The following is a 22,298-nucleotide window of genomic DNA, read 5'->3' as shown; positions in this document are numbered from 1 at the left end:
TCTGCCCTTATTTCCAACCATTTCATTGTGCAACACATTGTGTAATCTGTGCTTACCATGACTTGGAAATCTTGCCCTCCTAGAAGAGAACAGTGTGTCTGTCACTGTCTCATCAAAAGTGTACTTGGTTTCTTTCCTTCACTGACATGTCCAGCGCTCGCTTTATTCGAGCTGTTTCTGAACTGGAGCTCCTCGGGTTCATAAAGCCCAGCAAGCAGAAAACTGACCACGTGGCAAGGCTGACATGGGGAGGCTGTTAATGTGCCACCGAGGTGCTAATCAACTTCCCAACAGAGCAAGGGCTGTGTTCCCACACAGTTATCTCGCCAACTTTGCATACTGAGTCAAAGTCAGCAGTGCCTGAATATTGTGAGATACATTCTGAGTGCCTGGGCAGGCTTGAATAGAGATGTTGTTTTTTAATATTCTGCTGTATTAATGCTCATGTTCCAAATACTGTATTGTTATGCCACTTTCAATCTTCTTTGATGTGTGATATTTAACAGTCCGCTGATACAACTCATGCTAGCAAGCCAAAAGGACAGCACTGGCTGTGTCAGCCACAAGTGATGAAGCAGTATTATTAACATCCTTATAAGCTGATAGGATTTGAGTCATTATTATAAAATGCATCCTAGATCCTTGAACTAGGTTTAAAAATAAATAAAACAAGTATGCTAAAGAAGATAATGAACTTCCATGTTTAGGCTCTGCTGTGTGTTCTTCCAAACTGGTCCTAACTCCCTAAAAACTCCTTGAGGAAGAGAAGGGGAGAGAATAATTGTGAAGATGCAGAGTTTTGCCCTTTGGCAAGAGCAAAAGTAAACTGTTTGAATTCCTTTTTCTAGTTCAAGTTGATGGGTACTAGTTGACTCCTGCTGTTAGGAAAACTTGTGTCAGCAGACTGAGAACATGGCAGTTGTGCACTCAGGTGGAAGGTAGGAAAATCCCCACCTAAAGCACATGTTGTAACCTCCCTCTTTGCCAAATTTGTTCTGCATGCAGGCAAAGGAACCAGCTGTGTGAAATGCAATGTCAGCTGAGCATGTACCAGCACTGCTCGTCTGATGATCCAACTTCAAAATGCCTTCTCAGACCAACCTCTTCCCTTAACTCTGTGTAAGGAACAAACGTGTTTATGCCAGTGTCTGTGCCCTGTTCTTCAACCATGGGAAAAGCGTTTGGAACCAAAGGGGAAAAGCTGCATTGCCCTGCAGAGCAGTGCATCTACCATGCTTTGATAAACCCTCTATAATGACTTCCATAAACCAGATCTGTACTGGGGAGGGGAAGTCGTGCTACAGAACCAGTAACTTAGCCAGCTGTTTCCCCAGGAATGTGTATCAGAGATGTCAGGCTTGTTTTAAATACAGAACTCCTGCCCTCTTGGAGCGTATTTTCCAGCTGCAGGAATCACAGCGTCACAGCAACAGGTCCTTCCTGTGTGGATGTGGGAGTCTGGTTCTAAATTCTGCCAGCCAGTTCAGAAGGGGGAGGAGGAGGAGCTTATCAGACTACTGCCAGAACATACAACTTGGGAAACAATTACAAAAACTTCAAGAGCATGAATTTTTAGGATCACAGTAGACCACTTGCAAAAGTTTCAAGACACGGGTAAAAAATTCCTGTTCTCCCCTGGTGAGCAGGCTCAGGGACCTGTTCAGTAGCACAGACAGACAGCTTTCCAGGCACAGAGAGGAAAGAGACATTTCAGCAGAGGGGAAGGCTGAGCAGCCCCATCCTGAACCTCACCCCCATTTATCTCACAAACACACTTGACAAACGAAAGGGAGCAGCACCGAATGTCTCTGTGATGTGCAAGAAGACAAGAAGCCAAGTGCTTTGCTGTGTAGTTGTCTCCTGCCACCCCCCTCTGCTAACCTCACCCCAGGTAACTTTCACACCCCCAGAGGGTCAAACAATCAGAAATAAAGAGAAACCAGCCTCAACAGTGTGTGGCCTTTAATCCCCAAATGTGCAGGCAACATGACATTAAAACAGTAAAATTAATAGTTAATGGCTGTTTCTTCCCTTTAACTAATAACAAATTTGTACGGTTAGAAGTCACATTTGCTGTGCTACATACGGTTTCTCAGATCAAATCTTTCATTCTGTACTTGGCGTTTCATTCTCTTTAGCAAGGAGGGTAAGAAGGTTGAACAGTTAAAAACACAAACTAAATAATTTAGTTCACCTTTCTTCAGAAGCTGGACTTTGCAATCAGTCCTACTTTCCTGGAAAAAGCTTAACATCACTGAATCTGGAATCAACATCAGTAACAGCTGAGACACCCTCACGCACCTTAGCTGAAACAGATTTCAACTGGAAAATTAAAAATTAGTTTCTACAACCGTCTGCATAGCAGTAACATGTTTTGCAGATATTCCAGAAAATCTTCACTGTCTGCAATGTTCACTTAAAGAAAACAAGACAAAAAAACCCCAAAGTGTTAATGTCTGTAGTAGTTCTCAAACTCTAGTGTAAAGCCTCACCTCTGAACTCTTACCATATTCTTAGGTAGCCACGTCTTTCAACAGAAGTACTGCCAAAAATCAGACCTGAATGCAAGTTAACGCTCATCAAAATAATTTTCCAACCCTTTTTCTCTACTGTTACAGATGCTGTTCTTTGACACCTCTTTACACTACTGCACTACTGGTTTCAAACACAAACTTTGAAGCCTATAACAGCAATAAACTATAAGAACAGTCCAGGTGCCTGTAAAAGCCATTTCATCATTGAGAATTACATCCAATACAAGTCACAAGCACTGGTTAACGAGAGCATCAACTTTTAGTACTTTACCAGCCTCCATTTTTTTCTCCCCACTGTGGAGTCAGAAAGCTTAAATCCTTCCCAATTTGAACAAAACAAAGTTTTTAAGCAGAATCTGTGACTGGTCATGCTGTTCAAGTGTACACAGGCAAATCTCAAACATCAGCACACAAGATTGCTTTGAATCTCCTTCCTTTGCAACCTTGAAAGTTGCTGAATCATCTTATGGCTATATGCTCTCACATCTAGACACAAAAATCAACACACAGGATGTACATGCTGCTTTTCAAGTACACAGTAACTGAGATCTGCTTGTAAAGACAGAAATACATCACTACCTTAAAAAACAGGCTAACCAAGATCTTTGGATTCACTTTGTTAAGTTCCAGTTAACTGTTCTGAGCTTGCCTGGCTTTTGGGTAAGACTGCAGTTACATACAAATGGCACAAATATTCTACATGTGGCCACCACAAACTGTAGTGCCAAGAACTGTGTAGTTACTGAACTGTACCCATTTCTCCTTGACTCAAAAGCCATCGAAAAGGTTCTGCAAAGCAGGTTGGTATTCAAGCACCAGCCAGCTCCTCACAGTACCCCAATTTCCTTAGTTTTTTCAACAGCCATCAAGCTGCCAGCCATTTTCCTACTGAAGAGTATGTCTCTTGTTAGAACAAGTCTTTCCTGTGTGATTCATCACTCTAGATACTGGCACTGAGATTACAAAAAGGAGCCAGTTTGAAGTCCAGCACAGAAAAGCAGCAGGTTAAAAAATGAAAAATTTCAAAGAAGGCAACCTCATTTCCAAAAGAGGCACAAATTAAGCATACCACAGCTGTGATACATCAGCACTCACCGTGCCATGCTTTCATCGGCCACAAGACTGCTTACTATGCATCAATTTGGAGCAGTACAGGAGTGGCTGGGTGCTAGCATGACAGCACTTCTTATTTAGAAATCTTAATATCCCAAAATAAAATATAAGAACACAGGAAATTGATGAGCTGTATGAGGCTGCCAGATCAGCATGGTGGTCCACTTAGAAGCAGTCGTTTTCCTAGCCTGGGCAACTTAATAAAAGGAGGTCAAAAAGTGAGGAGCAGGAAGGAGAGGGACTGAGGACTTCAAGGCAGGTAACAGAAATTACAGCCCTTGATAGTTTTATCTTCAGTGACAGAAGACCTGAGAGGGGAGTCTAGCAGAGATTTCTCATTTCTGGGATTCTGAAAATAAGAGTAGAAATAATCCAAATATTTAGGCAAGACAGGTTTCAGGGAAGTGAGCAGAAAATACTTGCTACTGCGGCAATGTGTCCAATTCTGAACCTTCAATCTCACTCTTAAGTGAAAGAGTTCACCAAAACAGCTGAGCTCATCACAAGGTTTCTCTGATACCATAAGTAAGCATCAGCTAATTACCAAGTTCATCTACCCGCTTCAACTCAAACTACCCTGTTAATGAGATGGGACACAGATCTATCACAGAGCAGACTTCCCTTTAACCAGAAGCTGACAGTAAGTGAGACAAGACAGCAGTTTATAATCAAATGATTACTTTGGCAGCAATACTTCCACCCCACAACACACAGATCTAGACTTGCCATGTAGGAAATGTGCAGTGATTCAGAGACCCAGCACTGCCCAGACAGCAGCCAGCAGCAGCCTCTCAACAGCTGAATGCATCCAACAAGGCTCTCAACCCTTAAGAGGCATTGCACACCTTCAGCTCTTGCAACAGCTACACTGTTCCAGCTTGCAGTACTTGCACCTGCTCTATCTCATTAACAGATTTCCTTCAATGTGTCACTGAAATCTGAAGGAAGGCAAGTGCAGCTGCTGTTTGAGTCAGCTGCAGCAAGTTACATCACCAGTTTTGTGTCCATTCTGTACCAAACATGCTTCCTCAACATGAAACACTACAGCCGATTAAGGAAGATTTCTCTGCCTCTGAAGAATGACCTGAGATTTTAATCCACCTCCTTCTCCTGATCTAAAACTGACCCACCCACTATTGCTAGTAAATAAAGTTTTCATTTAAACACTCAGATTTATGTTTATTCACACACAGCAAAAGTTCCACCTGCATATTAAAAACAAACAGATTAGAAGTAAATGTTTTATTCTTCCAACTAAATTCCAGTACTACAAGGGCAGTAAAACAATGATACACTGAAAAATTGCAGCAATAAACATTTGTTAAAGACTGATAGAATAAATAAAAACTACAAAAATGAGAAATCATATAAACCCATTCTTAACCCCCAAAAAAGTCATGGAATACAGAAATGCCCTCCTTCACTATTTCACAGGCAGTACTGTGGGCTATTTGCTTAAAATTGTCCTGGGATTACATTCTAACTTAACTGTGATTACAGCTCTGTTGTAGTGCACAGTTATGAAAACCACACTAACTTCAGTCAGAAGTGTCATTCTACATTTTTATTTACACAACCAGTGAAGGGCAACTTCTAGAACACCAGCTTTAATCCTTTACTTTTTCAAACTTGTTAACATAAGAAGCCAAATCGTAATGATACAGCAAATGAGGCCACTGGTATTATTACAGGTAGCAAAGGTCCACATCCAGGTGGTACTGACATCAGGGAGCACTCCAAAACCAGTTGCTGCATAAGAGTGGTTGCCACTGACAAAAGCTTGAAATAACCTGTGTTCACAGGGGGGAAAAAATATGGCATTGCTGCAAGTCTTTACTGGGACAGCTTGCAACAATAAAACAGGGTGTATAGGGCAGCCCACATATGCAGAAAGTGTGATTCATGAAACATCTGGAAAGAGAGAAGAAAAAGAAGAGTTAAGGACAGCAGTAACAAGTATCAGCTCTGTGCAAACCTTCTATGGTAGTGTCAAAACTAGTTTCAAAACTGAACTCCAGCATGCCACGGGAAACCAGGTCTAGATGTTTTAAACACAAACTGCATTTTCTCTCACACCTCCCTTTCAATCTCAATATTCCATATTCTCAATTTCGAGTATTTTACCTTGGGGCCTAGCAGCCTAACAGCAAACAATGGCCATTTAAATTATTGAACACTTGGTAATGCAATGCTGCTACAGGGACAGAAGCAAGAGATACTCACAACTGGCAGGCTGTTCTCCATATCGTCGCATGATCTGATCATGCGTGAACTTCACAAAGGCGTCATATTGTTCTGCAAGGACGAAACATGGCAAGTGTGAGAATTAAGTTTAAATCAAGCAGAAAAATACTCAGGGCTAATTTTCACACACAGAAATCATACAAGTTAAGCACACCCCAAACTAACAGTAGTTTTAAATAACTTAATACAGTTCATAGCTGCCATTTGTTTTTTTATCCTCCAGAACAATGCAGTCAATGTCCCCTTAATTAAAAGACTCTCCCATACAAACTTCTGTAAATGAGAAAGGTGGCAGTAAACTCAAAGAGAATTATGCTGCACATAACAAAGACCTCAATATACCTCACACCTGCTAAGTATCACACACTGTATTTTTGAAGAAATGGAATTTACAGATCCATAATGGAGGCAGAGTAGAAAACATGGCATAAAGGTCAGTGCTAGGGTTGGAAACAATTTGTCTGCTCCTACCACTACCAGATGTAAGAAAAATTAATTTTATGAAATGGAAACACAAAAGTACAGGAAAGGGATTTGCTACAGAGTTAGAAATTGTATTTGCTGACTGCCACAAAATCAAAAGCAAACAAGAAAATAAAAGGATGAAATCTAAGTGACTAACTTTGGAGCAATCCTAATCACAGAAGCAGCTACTATGGGAGACACATGGTTGACTGTGGACTGCATGAAAACAGTTACTGTGTCATCTGAAATGAAATTTTGATATAAAACACACTTGGTTTTGAACTAAGCATTGTTCTCTTCCAGAAAGGTTATTCTTTCTATTCACACATACATACAAATACATTTGCAATATTTTATTCAGTTTTAATACTGCACTCATCAGGAGGATATCACCTTTCAGAATTAGGAAATTGAACAAGGAGAGTAATATCTACCAGATGCCGCTCCTCTCCATTCCCCTTCCTCCCTTGTGGAAAAATACATGTGCAGCAATGTGGGGTGTTCTTAGAAAAGGGCAAGGTCAAAGAAGGCAATCTTCAACCAAAAATGCAGTTAGATTTGTAGTAGTTCCTAGTCCCACAGGTTTGCCCCAATAAAGTCCCCATCCTCTTGCAGGGATGAGCTTCACCTTTGAAGTAAACAGGGTATCAGTAATCAGCAAGCAGTGCAGCAGCAGCCCAAAGTACGGAGCGGACCCAAAGATCTACGGACATCGATCCCTGACCAAGGGGCCTGCGGCCACGGTGGCCAGCTCCCCTCTGCCCACAAGCAGGACCCGCTTCACTGCGGTTCTGACCAGCGGCTTTTCAGCAGCCAAACAACAAAATAACACAAAGAGCACACTGAAGGATCTAGTGCACTGAAACCATTTTAAAAAGTAACACCAACCAGAATTTTCCCTAAGATTATGTATTAAAGGCCAGAATCAAACTTGCAAATGTTCTTCTATAAGGCGGAAGTCAACATACACAGCTGCTTTGTGACATCATCTTAGTTACAACTATGGCTTTGCAATTTTTTTAAAAATCCAGTTACTAAAAATCCCCATTCTTGTGACATTCAGATTCAGAAGTTAAGCAATCCAAAGGTAGGAGCAGCCTACAGTTAACTACTTGAGAATTGTTTAAGTGAACACTGCACAAATACTTACATCATTGTTTCATATACATCCTAACTATTTTAAGGTCAGGTGGCTAATGACATGAGCACAAATACGATTGCAATACTATAAAAAGGCTGTTTTTCAGAGAATCTTTAAAACCTTTCAAGCTAGTGTTTTGCTAAGGCTCTTGCAAAACCAAGTTTGCACTAACACAGCAGTTGCAGGTAACAGAGGCAGGAAGAGAAATCAAGGCATTACAATGATCTGAGTTTTCCATTTACCAAACATTTATTCTGCATGGAAAGCAACTCTTCTTGCAAAGAACATGGAATAAAGAAAGAATAGGCAGTATCTGGCTAACTACCTACATGACAACTCTTGATTCAGAAAATACCCAAGATGCAAACATTCACTTAAGTCACTTGAAAGAGCCATTCAACTGAGATTTATTACAGAATTTCCAGTTACATTTCCTTTGACTTCACTTTTGTAACAAGGAGTATCACCTTACCACACGAAGTTTAGAAAAAGATATAACCATCCTGTCAGCAGACAACCATAGCTGGCCTTCCATGCAGGGAATTTCTAAATTCTTTTTCCAGTCTTTAAATTCTCTTATAATGTTGAAAATGTATTACTGGCTTAATATATGTGATGCAGTAACATGATCTTCCTAATTGCTCTTTTGCTGAGCATCATGGTAAGAACAAGTAAACCACAATTCCCAGATAGAATTCAATCTCCTCCCTTTCTCAAAACCAAACCCAACAATGCTCCTTTTGGGACTGAGAGACAGAGCACATGTCAGAGGGGCTTCCTATTTGTAAAGAACTACAAGCTTGTACTCCAAAAATGTCTGGAACAAATGTAAATCTATCTGGTCTTCAAATGGTTATGAACCCTGCTGAATGAAATGATCTTAAGACAAGAAATGACCCAATTCCTAACATACATAAATTAGAAGAAAAAGTTCAATAGAGTCCTAATTCATCAGGCTGAAGCAGGTTAAAAAGAACAATACTGAAATGGAACACCAAGCTCAAAGCAGAAGTACTCACGGTTTTAGTTATAGTTTTAAATAGATGTAGATTTAAGAGGGACATCAAACTATAGCAATTTCTTACACAGAAATGGCAGATCAGCAGGTGCAGAACATGAACAGGATCTCGGGTGCAGAGACAATACTATCACAGGCAACCCACAAGCCTGGTGACTCTCTGCATATGCATGCCTGTAATGGGTTTTATTCCCACCTGAAGAGACCTGCCAACTTTAATTCTGATATGTTTTCAGGTGGGAAGCAGAAGAGCTGTAGGTATTCAAAAGCACATCTGCAGAACAGTGTGCTCAGATTTTCATTTTCATCACACTAAATATTAAATTAGACTCCAAATCATACTGTGAAAGCACCTACCTCTAAATGCACAAGAATTTAGTTGCTCAAATACTAGCAAGAGGCTTAGAAGTAAAGGATCTCAAAAACTGAAGGAAGGTCATATTTACAATGCTGACATTAGCAAGATCTTTATGTAAAGATAAGCTGGCATCAAGTGCCAAGAACTTCAGCTGAATTGTAACATACAAGAATTCAACATGGAGCATCAGAAAAACAGCTGAACTCACTCAAGGAGATACCAAACACTGCTGGCAGCAGTGTAATGCTAAGTACTGGGAAGAGAAAGGAAAATCTTAGGTACTGTCATCCTGCCAAATTCCAGAAAAAGGAAGTCAGTTCCCAGGCAGGAAAAAAACAAAACAAAAAAAACAGTCCTTCAAAAAGAGCTCTAAAGGCAGTCTTTCTGAAGGGAAAAAAAAAAAAAAAACAAAAAAAAACCCCAACCTGTCAATTCAGACAGAATAGCAAGAGAAAGTTCTAACTAAAATAAAACCACTGTCTTCACTGAGCAGTAATAACTAAGAGTCATACTTTCTATCCAAAGCAGCACAGATGGAAAAAACCTATCGAAGGGAGTAAACATCATTTTTTCTGTCATGTATGCAACCACATTCCTTCATCAAATTAGGTCAGAAATAAACACACACTGTAACAAAAATAAGAGAAGTTTTAAGCTTTCAAAATCACTCTGATGTATATTATTCTGAAATGTAAGATACCTGCAAGTTTTGTGGTCAAAATTTCTTCATACTCTTCACGGATTTTCTCTTCACGTTCTTTCAGCAAACGTTCACAGATCATTCCAACTTGTCTGAGAGTAAACAGGGGCTGTTCTTTTTTCAATGGTGATGATGCTGCAGATGAAGTACCTAAGAGTAAATATTTGGGCATACCAATTTACAGTTACAAGAAGATCAGAACCAGCTTTTCATAATCAGGTTTTTTCACACCTTTTACATTAAAGGAACTTTACAAAACATTTGAAGAACATTTTCTCTGCTATTTAATCCTCCTAATTACTACTGATGCAGAACTGGATGCTCAAAAAGGAAGACATCTGCAATGGACAACACACACAGCCATCAAAACCCCAAGAACATCACACAAACGTTGTGAACACCATTTACATGGCAGTGGCCATGTACAAATTTAAGCTTCTATTTTATATAAAAATTATAGTACAGTATATTGGTGCCAAGACAGCTGCTTTGCAAAAGCCCATAACACTATCAGTGACACAGCAGGCAGGATGGGCTCCTGAAACAAAGCCAGGGTTTTGTCCGACCAATTTTTAAAATGCAAAGCTACCATCTTCCAGACCAATACTGCCATTGCCAAAAAAAGCAGCAGTAACTAGTGGGAATGTGTCAGAACACAAGAGGTAACTGGGAGAACTATTTCATCAAATGGAATCTGACAGAATAACAGAATATAGCAGAATTACACACAATTTATGGCCAAAAAACCAACAGTAACTGGTGAGAAGGTGCCATAAACCACCAAGTAACTAGAAAAAGTTGTTCACACAAGCAGAGTCTAAGAAAACACAGGAAAATTACACAGAATTATCTGAGTACCTGGCAAAGCTGGTCCAGTGAGGAGAAATGCATGTGGCTGTGCATCAGTAGAACAACAAGGATCTGTCTGCTGGAAGCTATTTTCTAAATGTCTTCTCTTCTGCATGCGTTTGTACTCCTGTTTTATGTTGTACAGAATTTGTTCTAAAAAGAGAAAAAAAACCCAAGGGGAAAAAAAAAGAAAAAAAACTAAAATAATTATCTTTGCATTTCACCGATTTCGCTTGATTTCCACTCAAACAAAACCTCAAAGGCTGTAGATAAACAGCAGATGATAAAGGATAGACACACTCTTAAAACATGACCTGCAACAACGTCTTACCTAAGACATAAAACCATTAAACTAATTAAAAGAATGGTAACCCAGGCTGTTTTCACCAGGAGAACACTAGCAGAAATATTCTTATTTAAGGTCAAGTATTGGCACCAGAGTACCACTAACAAAAAATCCCAGCATCCTAAAATTTAGGAATGATACAATGTGCATGGATAAAAATTTGACTATAAAACTTATGCTGGTATTAATTATCTTCTCTTCATATATTTAATCTTTCACTCCCACACAGCATTTATCACTCATAGAGTTAAGAGTAACAGGACACTCAAGAATAAAACATCCACATGAACTGCCATTCCTCTCTGTAGGCTGTCCTACAGGCAGCACAGTGAAGAGGAACACACAATTTAGACAGTATGCATTAAGCACCTATTGTTAAAATATCAAAGGGTTGGAAACTGGCAGGAAAAATACAAAAGCCTTCCACAACATTTTTGGCAGTCTCAAATTTAGCCAAATAAAATACAGTGGATGGATCAACAGTCTCTTTTAGAGGAGTATGGCAATATGTAGTGCAGCTCTTGATTGCAATGAATGAAGTACAGCAAGTTACTTCAATAATCTCATCTCCACTGTACAATCATAAGGGAAAAACTAATCCTTGCAACAGGAACTACCAATCTTGTGTGCCTTCCCTCTGTAATTCCATATACCAAATGGCTCTCATGTGGAACAGTGGCCTAACTGCATATCCTCTAGTAACGTAAAATATTCAAGAAAAAAAAGGAATTTTCTATTTTTTACATTCTTCCCATTAAAAAAATTCCAAAGATTCTCATCCTTTATGAGAACTTTTACTTTTAAATGCTCAAATGCTTCAAGAAAAAATTACCTGCACAACTGGCTTCCAATAACACTTCCAGACTTTTTAGCAAGGACAACTCAAGTACACATAAATTCATGTGATCATGTCAGTTACAGAGGACTCCACTCAGACCATTCCTATTTCTGTCACATTCTGCCAATACAATAGCATGAAAACTTAAAGCAGAATTCCATGTTTGTAATCCATATGCTACTGAGGTTCCATATCTGAACATTTCTAGTAGGGAACCATGTGATACAGGTAACTTCAGCTACCACCTTCTTCAGTCAGTGGCTGAAGCCTCTGCTAGACCAAGTGGAAGCAAACACAACTCTCAGTTCAGATGTTTAAACATTGCCATGGTTCAATTCCATGAGTCAGTCTAGAGATTTCCAATTTATAAAGAAAGAAAACTGTTTTGAGTCAACAGGAGTGTCAGCAAAGGATTCTTGGATTTTGTCCATTGATTAAGGACTTCATACCTTGTCAATCCCAAGCCTGCAGCTGCAAAATTTTCAACTCTCTAATGGGAGGTCAGTAATATGGTTCAGAGAAGCAGCAAATGCAGAAGAGAGTAATAAAACAGTAATAAAAAAGCACAGCAGGAAAATTAAGAGAAGAAACCACAAGAAAGTGGTGTGGGGGGATGGAGGATTCATACTTTCTGTAGGACAAGATACAAACATTCCTGTACAGTACCAAAGTACATAAATCATGTTAAACCAAGATGCAGCCAGGCTTCCAGAATTAAGGAGAATCCCATGCAGAGCTGATCACACATCACTCAGAGAATGGCCTAACAATATTTACACTCAATGGCATTATGGTGGCAGAAAAATACTTCTCCTGAAAATCAAGTGATGTTCTGGCTCCAGTGATACTGCATAATTCTGAATGGGAACAAAATTAGCCCACATGATCACCTGTCCTAAAGCATGTTTACACCACGAGAAACATGACTGCACATATTCACACTGCATTTGTACTAACTGAAGAACATAACAGACCATGACCATGACTACTTTGTCCTGGCCATACTTTCTGAACTCCATGTAAACTGCAAAAAAAAAAAAAAAAAAATCAGCCAAATTTCAGGTGTAACAACTTGAATAAAAATATTTTCTACAGTTCTCCTTTCATCTTTTGCAGAAACACTCTCAAACCACATTAACCACCAAAATCATTAAGGACAAAAAAAGTAAACAGACTCTGGTCAACTGATGAAACTGCAAGAGTTAAATCAATAATCACAACGCCACACCTCCTTCAGTCCTAACAAAACCTAGAAATTAAATAAGGAATAATTTAGAGAAAATGTGACAATACCAGCCAGGATAGAAGGAGCAAAAGCAAGGAGGAGTGTGTGGGGGAACGGGGAGAGGAGGCAGAGAAATCAGGTGTGGACTTTGGGAAAACAGTAACAACTAGGATAGAAAATCAAGATTTGTGCAGCAAAGATACAGGACTCTATTCTAAATTATACTGAATTGTGGACAAGAAGTCTCAATGATATTACAGCAATTTCATCTAATTCTAATTTGGCAACACTTTTAAAACTGCCACCTTCAAATCTTGCTGTGAAAATCAAAAATCTCAAGAAACACTACTGACAGATCTGGGAGATCCCCACCCTGACAAAATCAAATTAAGTTAGCATTATATGACTGCAGCTGAAGGTACAGAACAAAGCAAAGTTTAAGAGAAAGGACTATTTAAACATGACACTGACTACACTGCAAACTGCAAGGAGGAGAAAAAAAACCTGAAATGTTAAGCACTGACTGAACACTTGCTAAGCATGCCCATAACCTGGTTTGGTAAATGGTATTCCTCCATTCAGACTAACTTAGAAGACTTAAGGCACCACTGCTCAGCACAGAGAATTGGACTGCAAGGCATCCTTAGTACCTTGCTGATATCAGGCAAGGAGACTGAATGATCTCATAATTCCCAATTTCCACCATTTATAAAAGAGATTAACAGTCAAGAAATGCAAGTTTAACACAGCAGCAAACTTTCACTGACATCTCACATGAATGATGAGACCAGGAATATTTCAAATAAAGCAGGCACATTTTTATAACAGCAAAGACTAAACAGACATTCTTATTAATCTACAGTAGCATAAAATCTCAGACTTAAAACTACTTCACTGTGAACTGAAATGTAAGCCTGCAAACATTTATGACTCATTTTAAATGAAAATCTGAATGCCAAATTAAAATAATCTAGTACTGTAAGAAAAACTGCTTAAGTGCACCAAGTTACTTCTCCCATTTACTATTCTGTTTTTTAATTCCCACAAATATATTAACAACATTTTTACAGCATCTCTGCACTTGCAAGAAGCCATGAAATATTAAGGTAGTGCAAACCAGGCAACTTCTGAACACCACCTATACAGCAGACATCTCTATCTGTAAAGAATTTTAAAACTCTGACCCAGTTAAACAAAGCTTAGAGTAAGTAGATCCAACCTACTTTTTGCTTCCAAAACCTTCCTGCTTTTTCAAGTTCAGTTTTTAACTTCTCTGGCTTCCAGTTAGTTCTGACTGTTCTTTCTGCAGTGCACAACTGACTTAAAATGTGCACTGAACTGGTGTCAAACACAGCACAGTTTTTTTATGTGCCTCAGTGCAGAGGCCCAAACTGTCCTTTAAAACAATTACATGCATTTCAATTAACAAGCTGTTCTATATACAAAAACTTAAAATCTGAAAGTACACTCATTAAAGAAAATCTACTATCACCTTCTCTAAGACTATAAAATTTAAGTGAGAACTTGCATCACATGTATCACAACTTATTAGATATTTTAAATAAAAGCTTTCATCCACCTTGAACATACAACTGAAGTTTAAATCAGGTATTGTACATCAGACAATGATTTGATCTGACATTACAAAAGGAATATATTTAATGTGATGAAATGCACATCACTGTGGCCTATCCTCAGTTTCTTCGTAATATCAGCCTGCCCTCTGTGCTCAGTGTTTTTTACTGGTTAGAGATGCCTCTGAAGGCACAGAGCTATTTAATAACAGGAAACACCAGGCAGAGGTGCTGAAAGTGAAAATCAGACTTGAGAATTATGGTGTAGCAGCAGAAAAAAGCCACACTGCTAACACACCAAAATGAATTATTAGTACTTCATAAATAGCATTTCAAATTCAACGTGACTATGAATCTCTACCAGTTACACAATAATCTGTTTTATGCTCCTCTTCTCCTTCAGGTTCAAGGCTAAGATCAAGAATGACAAATGAAAACTGCTATCGTCTCACCATAACCACCAAAGGCATCAATAATCTGTTTTATGCTCCTCTTCTCCTTCAGGTTCAAGGCTAAGATCGAGAATGACAAATGCTATCGTCTCACCATAACCACCGAAGGCACCAGGGATTCAGTCAAATATACCCAAAAACAATGAAATACATGGATACACTTTTTTTTACCCAGAGCTGTGTACTGAGAGCATAAAGTTGAGTACACAGGTTCTTTAAATTCTGCATTAAGATCTTTCAGAACTTGAGATGCCATTTGAAGAACAAAGATTTCCAAAGGAAGAGAGGATGAAATATGAACAGGGTAAATTAGACTTCAAGTTTGATGTCTGAAATATAATTGTCACACTAATGGATTGCAAAGCCAAATATTCATTTCCAAGGAGAGATGCAGTCTTCCCACTTTCTTTAATTCCTGATAAGTCAAATTAATATTTTTCAAAATTCTGCCATCTAATTACTTCACCCTGACCTGTAATTACCTACAAGTTATATATAAAGGAAACAGCAGTTCAACTTCGAAAGTTTAAAAGGCAAACAATTATTTTCTTCATTTTAACAACTGCTTATCAACTATGAAGGTGCTGATTGTTTCACCTGAAGGACTTTCTTCCTTGGGCTTGATTTTTAAACTATCAATCTCTCATCACAATTCCTGACTTCTCTCATTTAGCTAAAGGAAAATTCAGCAAAACACACAGGAAGGTGACTCAATGAGCTGAAATCAAAGCAGCAGTCTTCCAGGCCTGAAATGGAACCTTTAGCTCAGGTTTCAGCTGGCAATGTCACCACTCAATGTATGCATTCAAACTTGAACCATGCCTGAGATTTCTTCTAAGTAATCGATCAAATGCTATCCTGATGTCAGTGGCACACATCTTTAGGGATTTCAGCTTCTGTTAAAGCAAAATTGCTCCACTATCCTAGTTCAAATTAACATATAACATTTCCACTGGGCCTTTAACCTTATTCAACACCTAGATGATGTTACCACATTCCTACATTTGGTCTCCCCACCAGACTACTGACATACAAAGTTAATTTTAAGATGCCAGATTCCCCTAAAGGCAGCACTGCAGCAGAGCAATGGATAAAGGTATTCTTCAGGGTTTTTTTCTAATTAAACAGGGAACCCTGGCAAAGACAGAAATTACAACAATCCAGATATTCCTCTTACACTCTGGCTTTGGTCTCAGATGTCAACCACTCCACTTATGCTTCTCAATTAGGCATGCTAAGAGGTTAGTAACAGAATGTATACTCGTGGAAACCAGGCTCCCCTCACAGGAGGATGCTCTAAGCCAGAGAGAAAACGCTGATAAGGGGTATGTGCCGACACCTCACAGCCGCTGGCTATAGCTACAGAAGGGACAGAAGCAGCTTGTCACAGACTGGGGCACAGAGCAGGCCACCTCAGGAGAACAGTTATTCCAGGTTTCAGGCTGACATAAGTTCTGGTTCTCCCACAAGCTGGATGTTCACGTATGCATTAGCTCATTCCGCAAATATATTATTTCAGGAAGTCCCAGTTCACCCGATCAAGGGATTGAGGAATGAAAAATAAATCAAGCAATGCAAAATGTATTAGACACAGCAATTAGATCTTTCCCTTCACATAAAAAATTGCCACACTGCATTTATCAGACTTGCCGTTGAAACAAAAATAAAAACAGCTTCAACATTTTATGACATCTACAACCAAGGGTATTTAACATTTATAGTCACCACAGGCATCTATACAGAAATTTCTCATATAAATTAAATTATGAAGTCCATGCAACCATTACGTGACTTTTTTTAAGGGGTGGGAATGTTTTGGTTTTTAAAATCCTAATGATTTCTGCAATACTGGAGCGCAATGAGAAACCTGGCATTTCTCCGAGACAATTTAGCAATAAATACACACGTGGATAAGTTAACAAAACAGAAATCAAGCAGAAAGAGATGCAGCACTACTAATATGTCACATTCCAAAGCCACTGGATCTGTTCATTTAGAAGCCAAACCTATGCTTGGCCACTGCCTGACCAAGTTTCAGACAGAAGTAGTTCAGTGTGCTCAAGAGGGCAACTCAAAGGTCGTAGGAGGACAGCCCACAGGGAAGACTAACAGCTCCTCCTATTCAGAAAGGTCAAAGACATTTTCTAACATTAACTCTGAAAAACTGTGTCAATTACATCAATCTCTTTCCAGACTTTTCTGTGAAGGAAAAAGGACATTCTAAACACAAATTTATCTACCTTCTGTTTGTCAAGAGTCCCTCACGAGAGGCCTGTTCTCAACAGCTTCACCCACTCCAGTTTTTAGTTTGCAAGATTAGTTAGTTGCTGGGGAAGTGCTGAAGCAGATGAATGTTTCAGATGGGGGAAGAACTGCATGTGCTGAAGTCGGTGGACTTTTAAATTATTTCATCCTTTCTGACTGCACAGAGGTCTCTCAAATTAACCTCTGGTTTTAAGATGAAGTGTGGAAAAAAAACTTGCCATCTCCGTCTGTCTTCAGTGTTTCTATGTACCACGAATCAGGAGATTTAAATCCCTAAAATCAACATTATTTCTCCCTTCTGTCCCCACAACTTCTTTCAACTGTATTTCCCACTGCAGCTTCAGTCTCAGAAATGTCCAGACATGCAGGCTTTCAACAACCAACCTGCCTATGAATTTAAAAAAATTAAGTGTAGTTTTTTCTTTTTTTCTCCCAAACAATCTTTAATCCAGGTAAAACTGCAAGCAATGGTTCCAAAACATCCAACAGAGAAATAATACTGACAATGTTTTCTCCTTTCACCCTTGAATTCATTTAACAGCTTTGAAACGGAAAAGCATCCTCTGGACTTCACAGGAAACCCAACAAGTGTACACATAACATACAGGCAGCATCCAGACCCAGGTGCAGTTATTTTGATTACACAAAACAGTCTCATTTATAGCTAGGACTTCCATGAAACCAAAATTAATCTGTAGTATTCAAGCAGTAGAAAACTATTGAACAGGAGCCACTCTTTCAAAACTAAACCAGTTTTACTCCAGGCAGGTATTCTCTCCACTGCTCATAGTGAACACAGTTTTAAAAACATCATTCTACATGCAAATGGCGCTATTCGAAAATTAGCAAACACACTCATGAATATGGCTCAAGCCAGTAAGCACAATTGCACAGAAAGTACAGACTGTAAAGCCACAATTACAGTTTGGCTGCCAAACTCACCGAGAAACTGGAAGTGACCTAACAGCTGTTCAAATAACCACAAAATATTAAAACACTCTTGTGAGAGATAGATTTCATTTTGAATAAGCCTATCCTCTCTCAAACAGACATTGGTTATTTGCCTATGACCACTCTATACAGACAGCTGTTTTCTCATCTGACTACCACACTGTATTCTCAGCTCCCCACGCAGCCCTCAATCAATCTACATTCTACCTGCAGATAATTCATTTTTGAAATGAGGAACGGTGTGGTAAGAAGTCCTGGTGCTGATATGGTCTCCGCTGTGTGAAGTTAAACACTGCTAGGTCAAAGTATCAGATAGCAGAAAAATGTTTAAGCATGAACTCAAAGTCTAAGCATCAGGTCCCTTATACCCAGAGCTCTGATTTCATATGAACATTAATTTTCATTACATAAAATTCAGACAGACGCTTTTTAAGTGCTGGAAATCTAAGGATTACACTAACAGGCAGAGAAAAGCCCAAGTCAAGTCAAATGAATGCTGGCTGTTAATAAATTTCCCAACACAAAAACTAACACGAAATGGTGACTTGGTAACACTTTTTAAATCGGACTGGAATTCTTTTCACACATACAGCAAGATTTATCTGACCCTAACACAGACATCTGCATCAGAAATGGTCATGTGAACTCATTTTAGAGTTAATGGAAAGCAATATATATTTCTGCAGCACAACAGGCCTCAACCTAAGTCAGAGCCCTAGAATAAACCATCTGATTCTTCCAAGTGACTACCAGGAAAAATGCAAACTATTAGTTCACAGGTACATTTACAAAATTAGATGAATCACACACCTTCCCACAGGCCTCTTTAAAATTATGAGCTCTATTTTGCTTAGTGAGGGTCGAAATGAAATATATACAATGTGACAATACCACCAAATTCAACTGAAATTGAAAGCTAAGCAAGCTGATTAAGAGATGCATTTATACCAGCACGGCATAAAGATTTTTTTTCTGTAACGGAAACCACAGAGGGAGCTTTTAAGCAAAACCCCTGTAAACGTGAACAACTTATAAATGTTTCACGTTTTGCTTAGAAGTATTCAAGTGCTGTAGGAGACATTTTGATTTACTGTCTTTCACTCTTCATTTTATTAAACACATTTTTTACACATAAAATACACCCTTGTCCGTACATCAATCACCTTTTCACATGGATTACTACCTGCACCTCTGATTTTCTCAGGAGACAAAGAGGCCTGTATTTGGTCAATTTCAGTAACATTTCAGTTTTTAAGCCCTACAGAATGGTTAGAGTAGAAGCTTAGGTATTACCTCAAATACTGCTCTAGGCTGTCTCTTCTGAAAATTTTATTGATTTGCCTCCTTTCAGCAATACACATTTACTGGCCAGACAATATTTATGTTAAATATTCGTAGCCTAAGCTCTCCAAACCCCAAAGAAATCAAAAGAAATCACTGCAAAGAAGCAATACTTATCCTCTAAAAGAATTAAATTAGGTCTGATTTTAAATATCTATTTCAAAGTACATGCAATGCCTCGCTGTACCAGGGAGTGCCATCCATCACAACTCTCATCCCAGACCGCTGACTCATTCAAGATCCTTTCCTAGAGGTTCAAAAAAAATATCAAGGCACTGATGCCAAGTTTTACTCCGTATGCCCTCCATATTTCCTCCTTAGCCATTTTTTATTATTTCATTAAAAGCCCTAAAAAAATGCATTGTACTGTACCGTTTTCCGAACTAAGAATATTGAAACAAGGTACTGTCCTACGTGTAGATAGCAATTTGAACATTCAAACTTGGTGCTTGGTAACCTGGAGCCAACTTGCGTTATAAAAGGGAGTACCAAACACAAGAGCGGAAGGAATTCTGCTGCAACAACTGCAGAGGGCTTTTCCCTGCACACAAAGGACACGGGTACATCCATACCTCGGCGCTACAGCCGCTCACGGCCGCGAGCTGCACCGTCCCTGAGTGCACTGCTGGAAGCTGCCCGCTGGACTAAGCGTGGCACGGGCCAACCAATCCTTCGTGCCCAACCAAGATTCCTTCCTTTCTTCTCTCCCTACTCGCTGCTAAAAAGAACTCGAGTCGATTTTTAATTGACAACCATTACACAAGCAGACCTCGAGCTCTTAGGGCCGCCAGTTGACTCATCTCTCGCACCTTAAGAACGTAGAGAAGGGTTTCGTTCTTGCCCCGCGTCTCCCAGACGAGAGCAGGAGACCGCCCGATTCCATTTTATCTGCCCTAAAGGCAACTCTCACCCTTGCACACAACCGCTTTAAACACTCGGGTTTCCTAGGGAACTTTTAAGGATACCACAGAATGGGTTACCCGGGACGATAGCCCGTATTAAGGAGCTGGGAAGCGGGATTACCCCTTTGTTTTATTCGCTTTTGCCTGTTCCCACTGGCGTTTTGCGGGTGATGGATGACAGGCCGGCCTCCCCGCCCTGCCCCCCTCGCCCTCCCCCGATGTCTGAGCAGCGGGAGGAGGTGCCGCCGCCTCGACCCACCGATAATGGCTGCGCAGAAGGGATCGACGGGGCCCCGCCGACTCCCGACCCCAGCCCGGTCACACCCCTGTCCCCCCCAGCGTTTCCGCAGCTCGACTCGCCCCTGCGGCTCTCCTTGCCACATCCGAGCACCCGTGGAATAAAGAGGAAAAAAAAAAAAAAAAAAAAAAAAGGAAAAAAAAAAAAAAGCCGACCTTCTCCTTTCCTAGGATCGAGATTCCCCCCAACAACACCCCCACGCCGCTCGGGTCCCTTTCTCCAGTCTCATCTCACCCCCCCGCCTTCACCGACCCCTTTCCTATGGCCACCCGCCCGCATCGGCTCAACCCGCCCCCCCTTCTTCCTCCCCGTCCCTCCTCCTCCTCCCCCTCCTCTACTGCTGCAAACGGCCATTTCTATTGTGTCTCTCGGTGCCAAGCCGAGCAGGGATCTCCCCGGCCTCTGCCAGCCGCACAGCCCGGCAGAAAATGGCTGGAGGGGGACGCCAGACCCACCCAACCCCCCCCTTCCTCCTCCCCGCTTCCCGGCCGCCTTCCCGGCCCCCTCCCTGCCGAAATCCCCCCAAAGAAAAAAAAAAAAAAAAAAAAAAAAAAAAAAAAAAAAAAAAAGCCGGCCTTCTCCTTTCCTGGGATCGAGATTCCTCCCAACAACACCCCCACGCCGCTCGGGTCCCTTTCTCCAGTCTCATCTCACCCCCCCGCCTTCACCGACCCCTTTCCTATGGCCACCCGCCCGCATCGGCTCAACCCGCCCCCCCTTCTTCCTCCCCGTCCCTCCTCCTCCTCCCCCTCCTCTACTGCTGCAAACGGCCATTTCTATTGTGTCTCTCGGTGCCAAGCCGAGCAGGGATCTCCCCGGCCTCTGCCAGCCGCACAGCCCGGCAGAAAATGGCTGGAGGGGGACGCCAGACCCACCCAACCCCCCCCTTCCTCCTCCCCGCTTCCCGGCCGCCTTCCCGGCCCCCTCCCTGCCGAAATCCCCCCGGGGGGGCTGCCGGGCGCAAGGAGCGCCGCGTCCCTCACCTGTGGTGAGCCGGGAGGACACCTCTCCGAAGGGCGAGGGCTCCATGCGCAGGTATTTCTGCGGGGAGGAGGCAGCGGCGGCGAAGGAGGAGGAGGCGGCTGAGGCCGGGGCTGACAATGGCGCACATCGCCTTCGCTTCGGGGACGCCGGGCTCAAGAGAGGGTCGAAATCCAGAGTCCTTTTCAAAGTGGCGCCGCAAGCCATGGCGCGGAGCGGCCAAGGGGGCTCGGAGCGAGGGGCAGCGGTGGAGACAGCAGCAGCCGGCCCTGCCCAGAGGCGTCTTCCCCGCTGTCTGGAGTGGGCTGGGGGGGAGGGAAGGGAAAGGAGGGGGCGGCTGCGTCAGGGCCGCCTCCGCCGCCTCCCCGCCGGCCTCTCTCTAGGGAGCGGCCCCGGCAGCGGCAACAGCAACCCCGGTTCAGTCCAGCTGGATCTCCGCTCTCCTCGCCCGCTCCGCCCTGCCCGGCCGGGACAAATTCCGCCCGCGGCCGGTGGCAGGACACGAGCAGTGCCGAGAGACGCGGTGCCGGTCCCAGGTGCGCGGTGCGGGACGGCCGATGCGGGGCGATGGCGATGGCAGGGCCCGGGCGGCGGCGATGGCGGCGGCGATGGCGCTCCCGGCCGTAACCCCCGCACCAGCAATATGGCGTCAACAACAACGCCGCCGGTTCAAACGCCAGCCCCCCCCGCCGCAGAGGCTCAC

General features: G+C 41.6%; 2 protein-coding genes across 3 annotated transcripts in view; one reads left to right on the top strand and one right to left on the bottom strand.

The window, feature by feature from the left end:
- The window catches only part of ORC3 (origin recognition complex subunit 3), a 35,260-nt gene extending 34,566 nt beyond the window's left edge, over nucleotides 1-694 (top strand). Inside the window, exon 20 of the mRNA XM_041412405.1 lies at nucleotides 155-694. Coding sequence (XP_041268339.1) covers nucleotides 155-260 — 106 coding nt within the window. The 3' untranslated portion in view covers nucleotides 261-694. The remainder of the gene's footprint in view (nucleotides 1-154) is intronic.
- A 4,180-nt stretch (nucleotides 695-4,874) lies between these two features.
- On the bottom strand, nucleotides 4,875-22,293 carry AKIRIN2 (akirin 2). 2 transcript variants are annotated; one of them, XM_041412274.1, is made up of 5 exons: nucleotides 21,598-22,293; nucleotides 10,432-10,575; nucleotides 9,574-9,708; nucleotides 5,871-5,942; nucleotides 4,875-5,558 (listed from the first exon to the last, which is right to left on the bottom strand). In XM_041412274.1, the coding sequence occupies exons 1-5, from the start codon at nucleotides 21,800-21,802 to the stop codon at nucleotides 5,548-5,550; spliced, it is 567 nt and encodes a 188-aa protein (XP_041268208.1). In that variant the 5' UTR covers nucleotides 21,803-22,293; the 3' UTR covers nucleotides 4,875-5,547. The 2 variants fall into 2 exon arrangements, with proteins under 2 accessions (XP_041268208.1, XP_041268206.1); XM_041412272.1 differs by having other exon boundaries at nucleotides 5,197-5,558; nucleotides 9,574-9,723; nucleotides 21,598-22,292.
- Nucleotides 22,294-22,298: the final 5 nt, after the last annotated feature.

This window comes from Onychostruthus taczanowskii, unplaced genomic scaffold (assembly GCF_017590055.1).
Source record: "Onychostruthus taczanowskii isolate IOZ18803 unplaced genomic scaffold, ASM1759005v1 scaffold39, whole genome shotgun sequence".
Lineage (NCBI taxonomy): Eukaryota > Metazoa > Chordata > Aves > Passeriformes > Passeridae > Onychostruthus > Onychostruthus taczanowskii.
This window is presented reverse-complemented; position numbering and strand designations above follow the sequence as displayed.

Excerpts from the sequence above, each read along its gene's own strand:
- AKIRIN2 (XM_041412272.1), bottom strand. The coding sequence starts at position 21,802 with ATGGCTTGCGGCGCCACTTTGAAAAGGACTCTGGATTTCGACCCTCTC. Across the intron at positions 9,724-10,431 it reads CACTGGACCAGCTTTGCCAG|GTACTTCATCTGCAGCATCA; the intron begins GTACTCAGATAA and ends ATTTACTCTTAG. Across the intron at positions 5,943-9,573 it reads TTTGACCACAAAACTTGCAG|AACAATATGACGCCTTTGTG; the intron begins GTATCTTACATT and ends TCGTCCTTGCAG.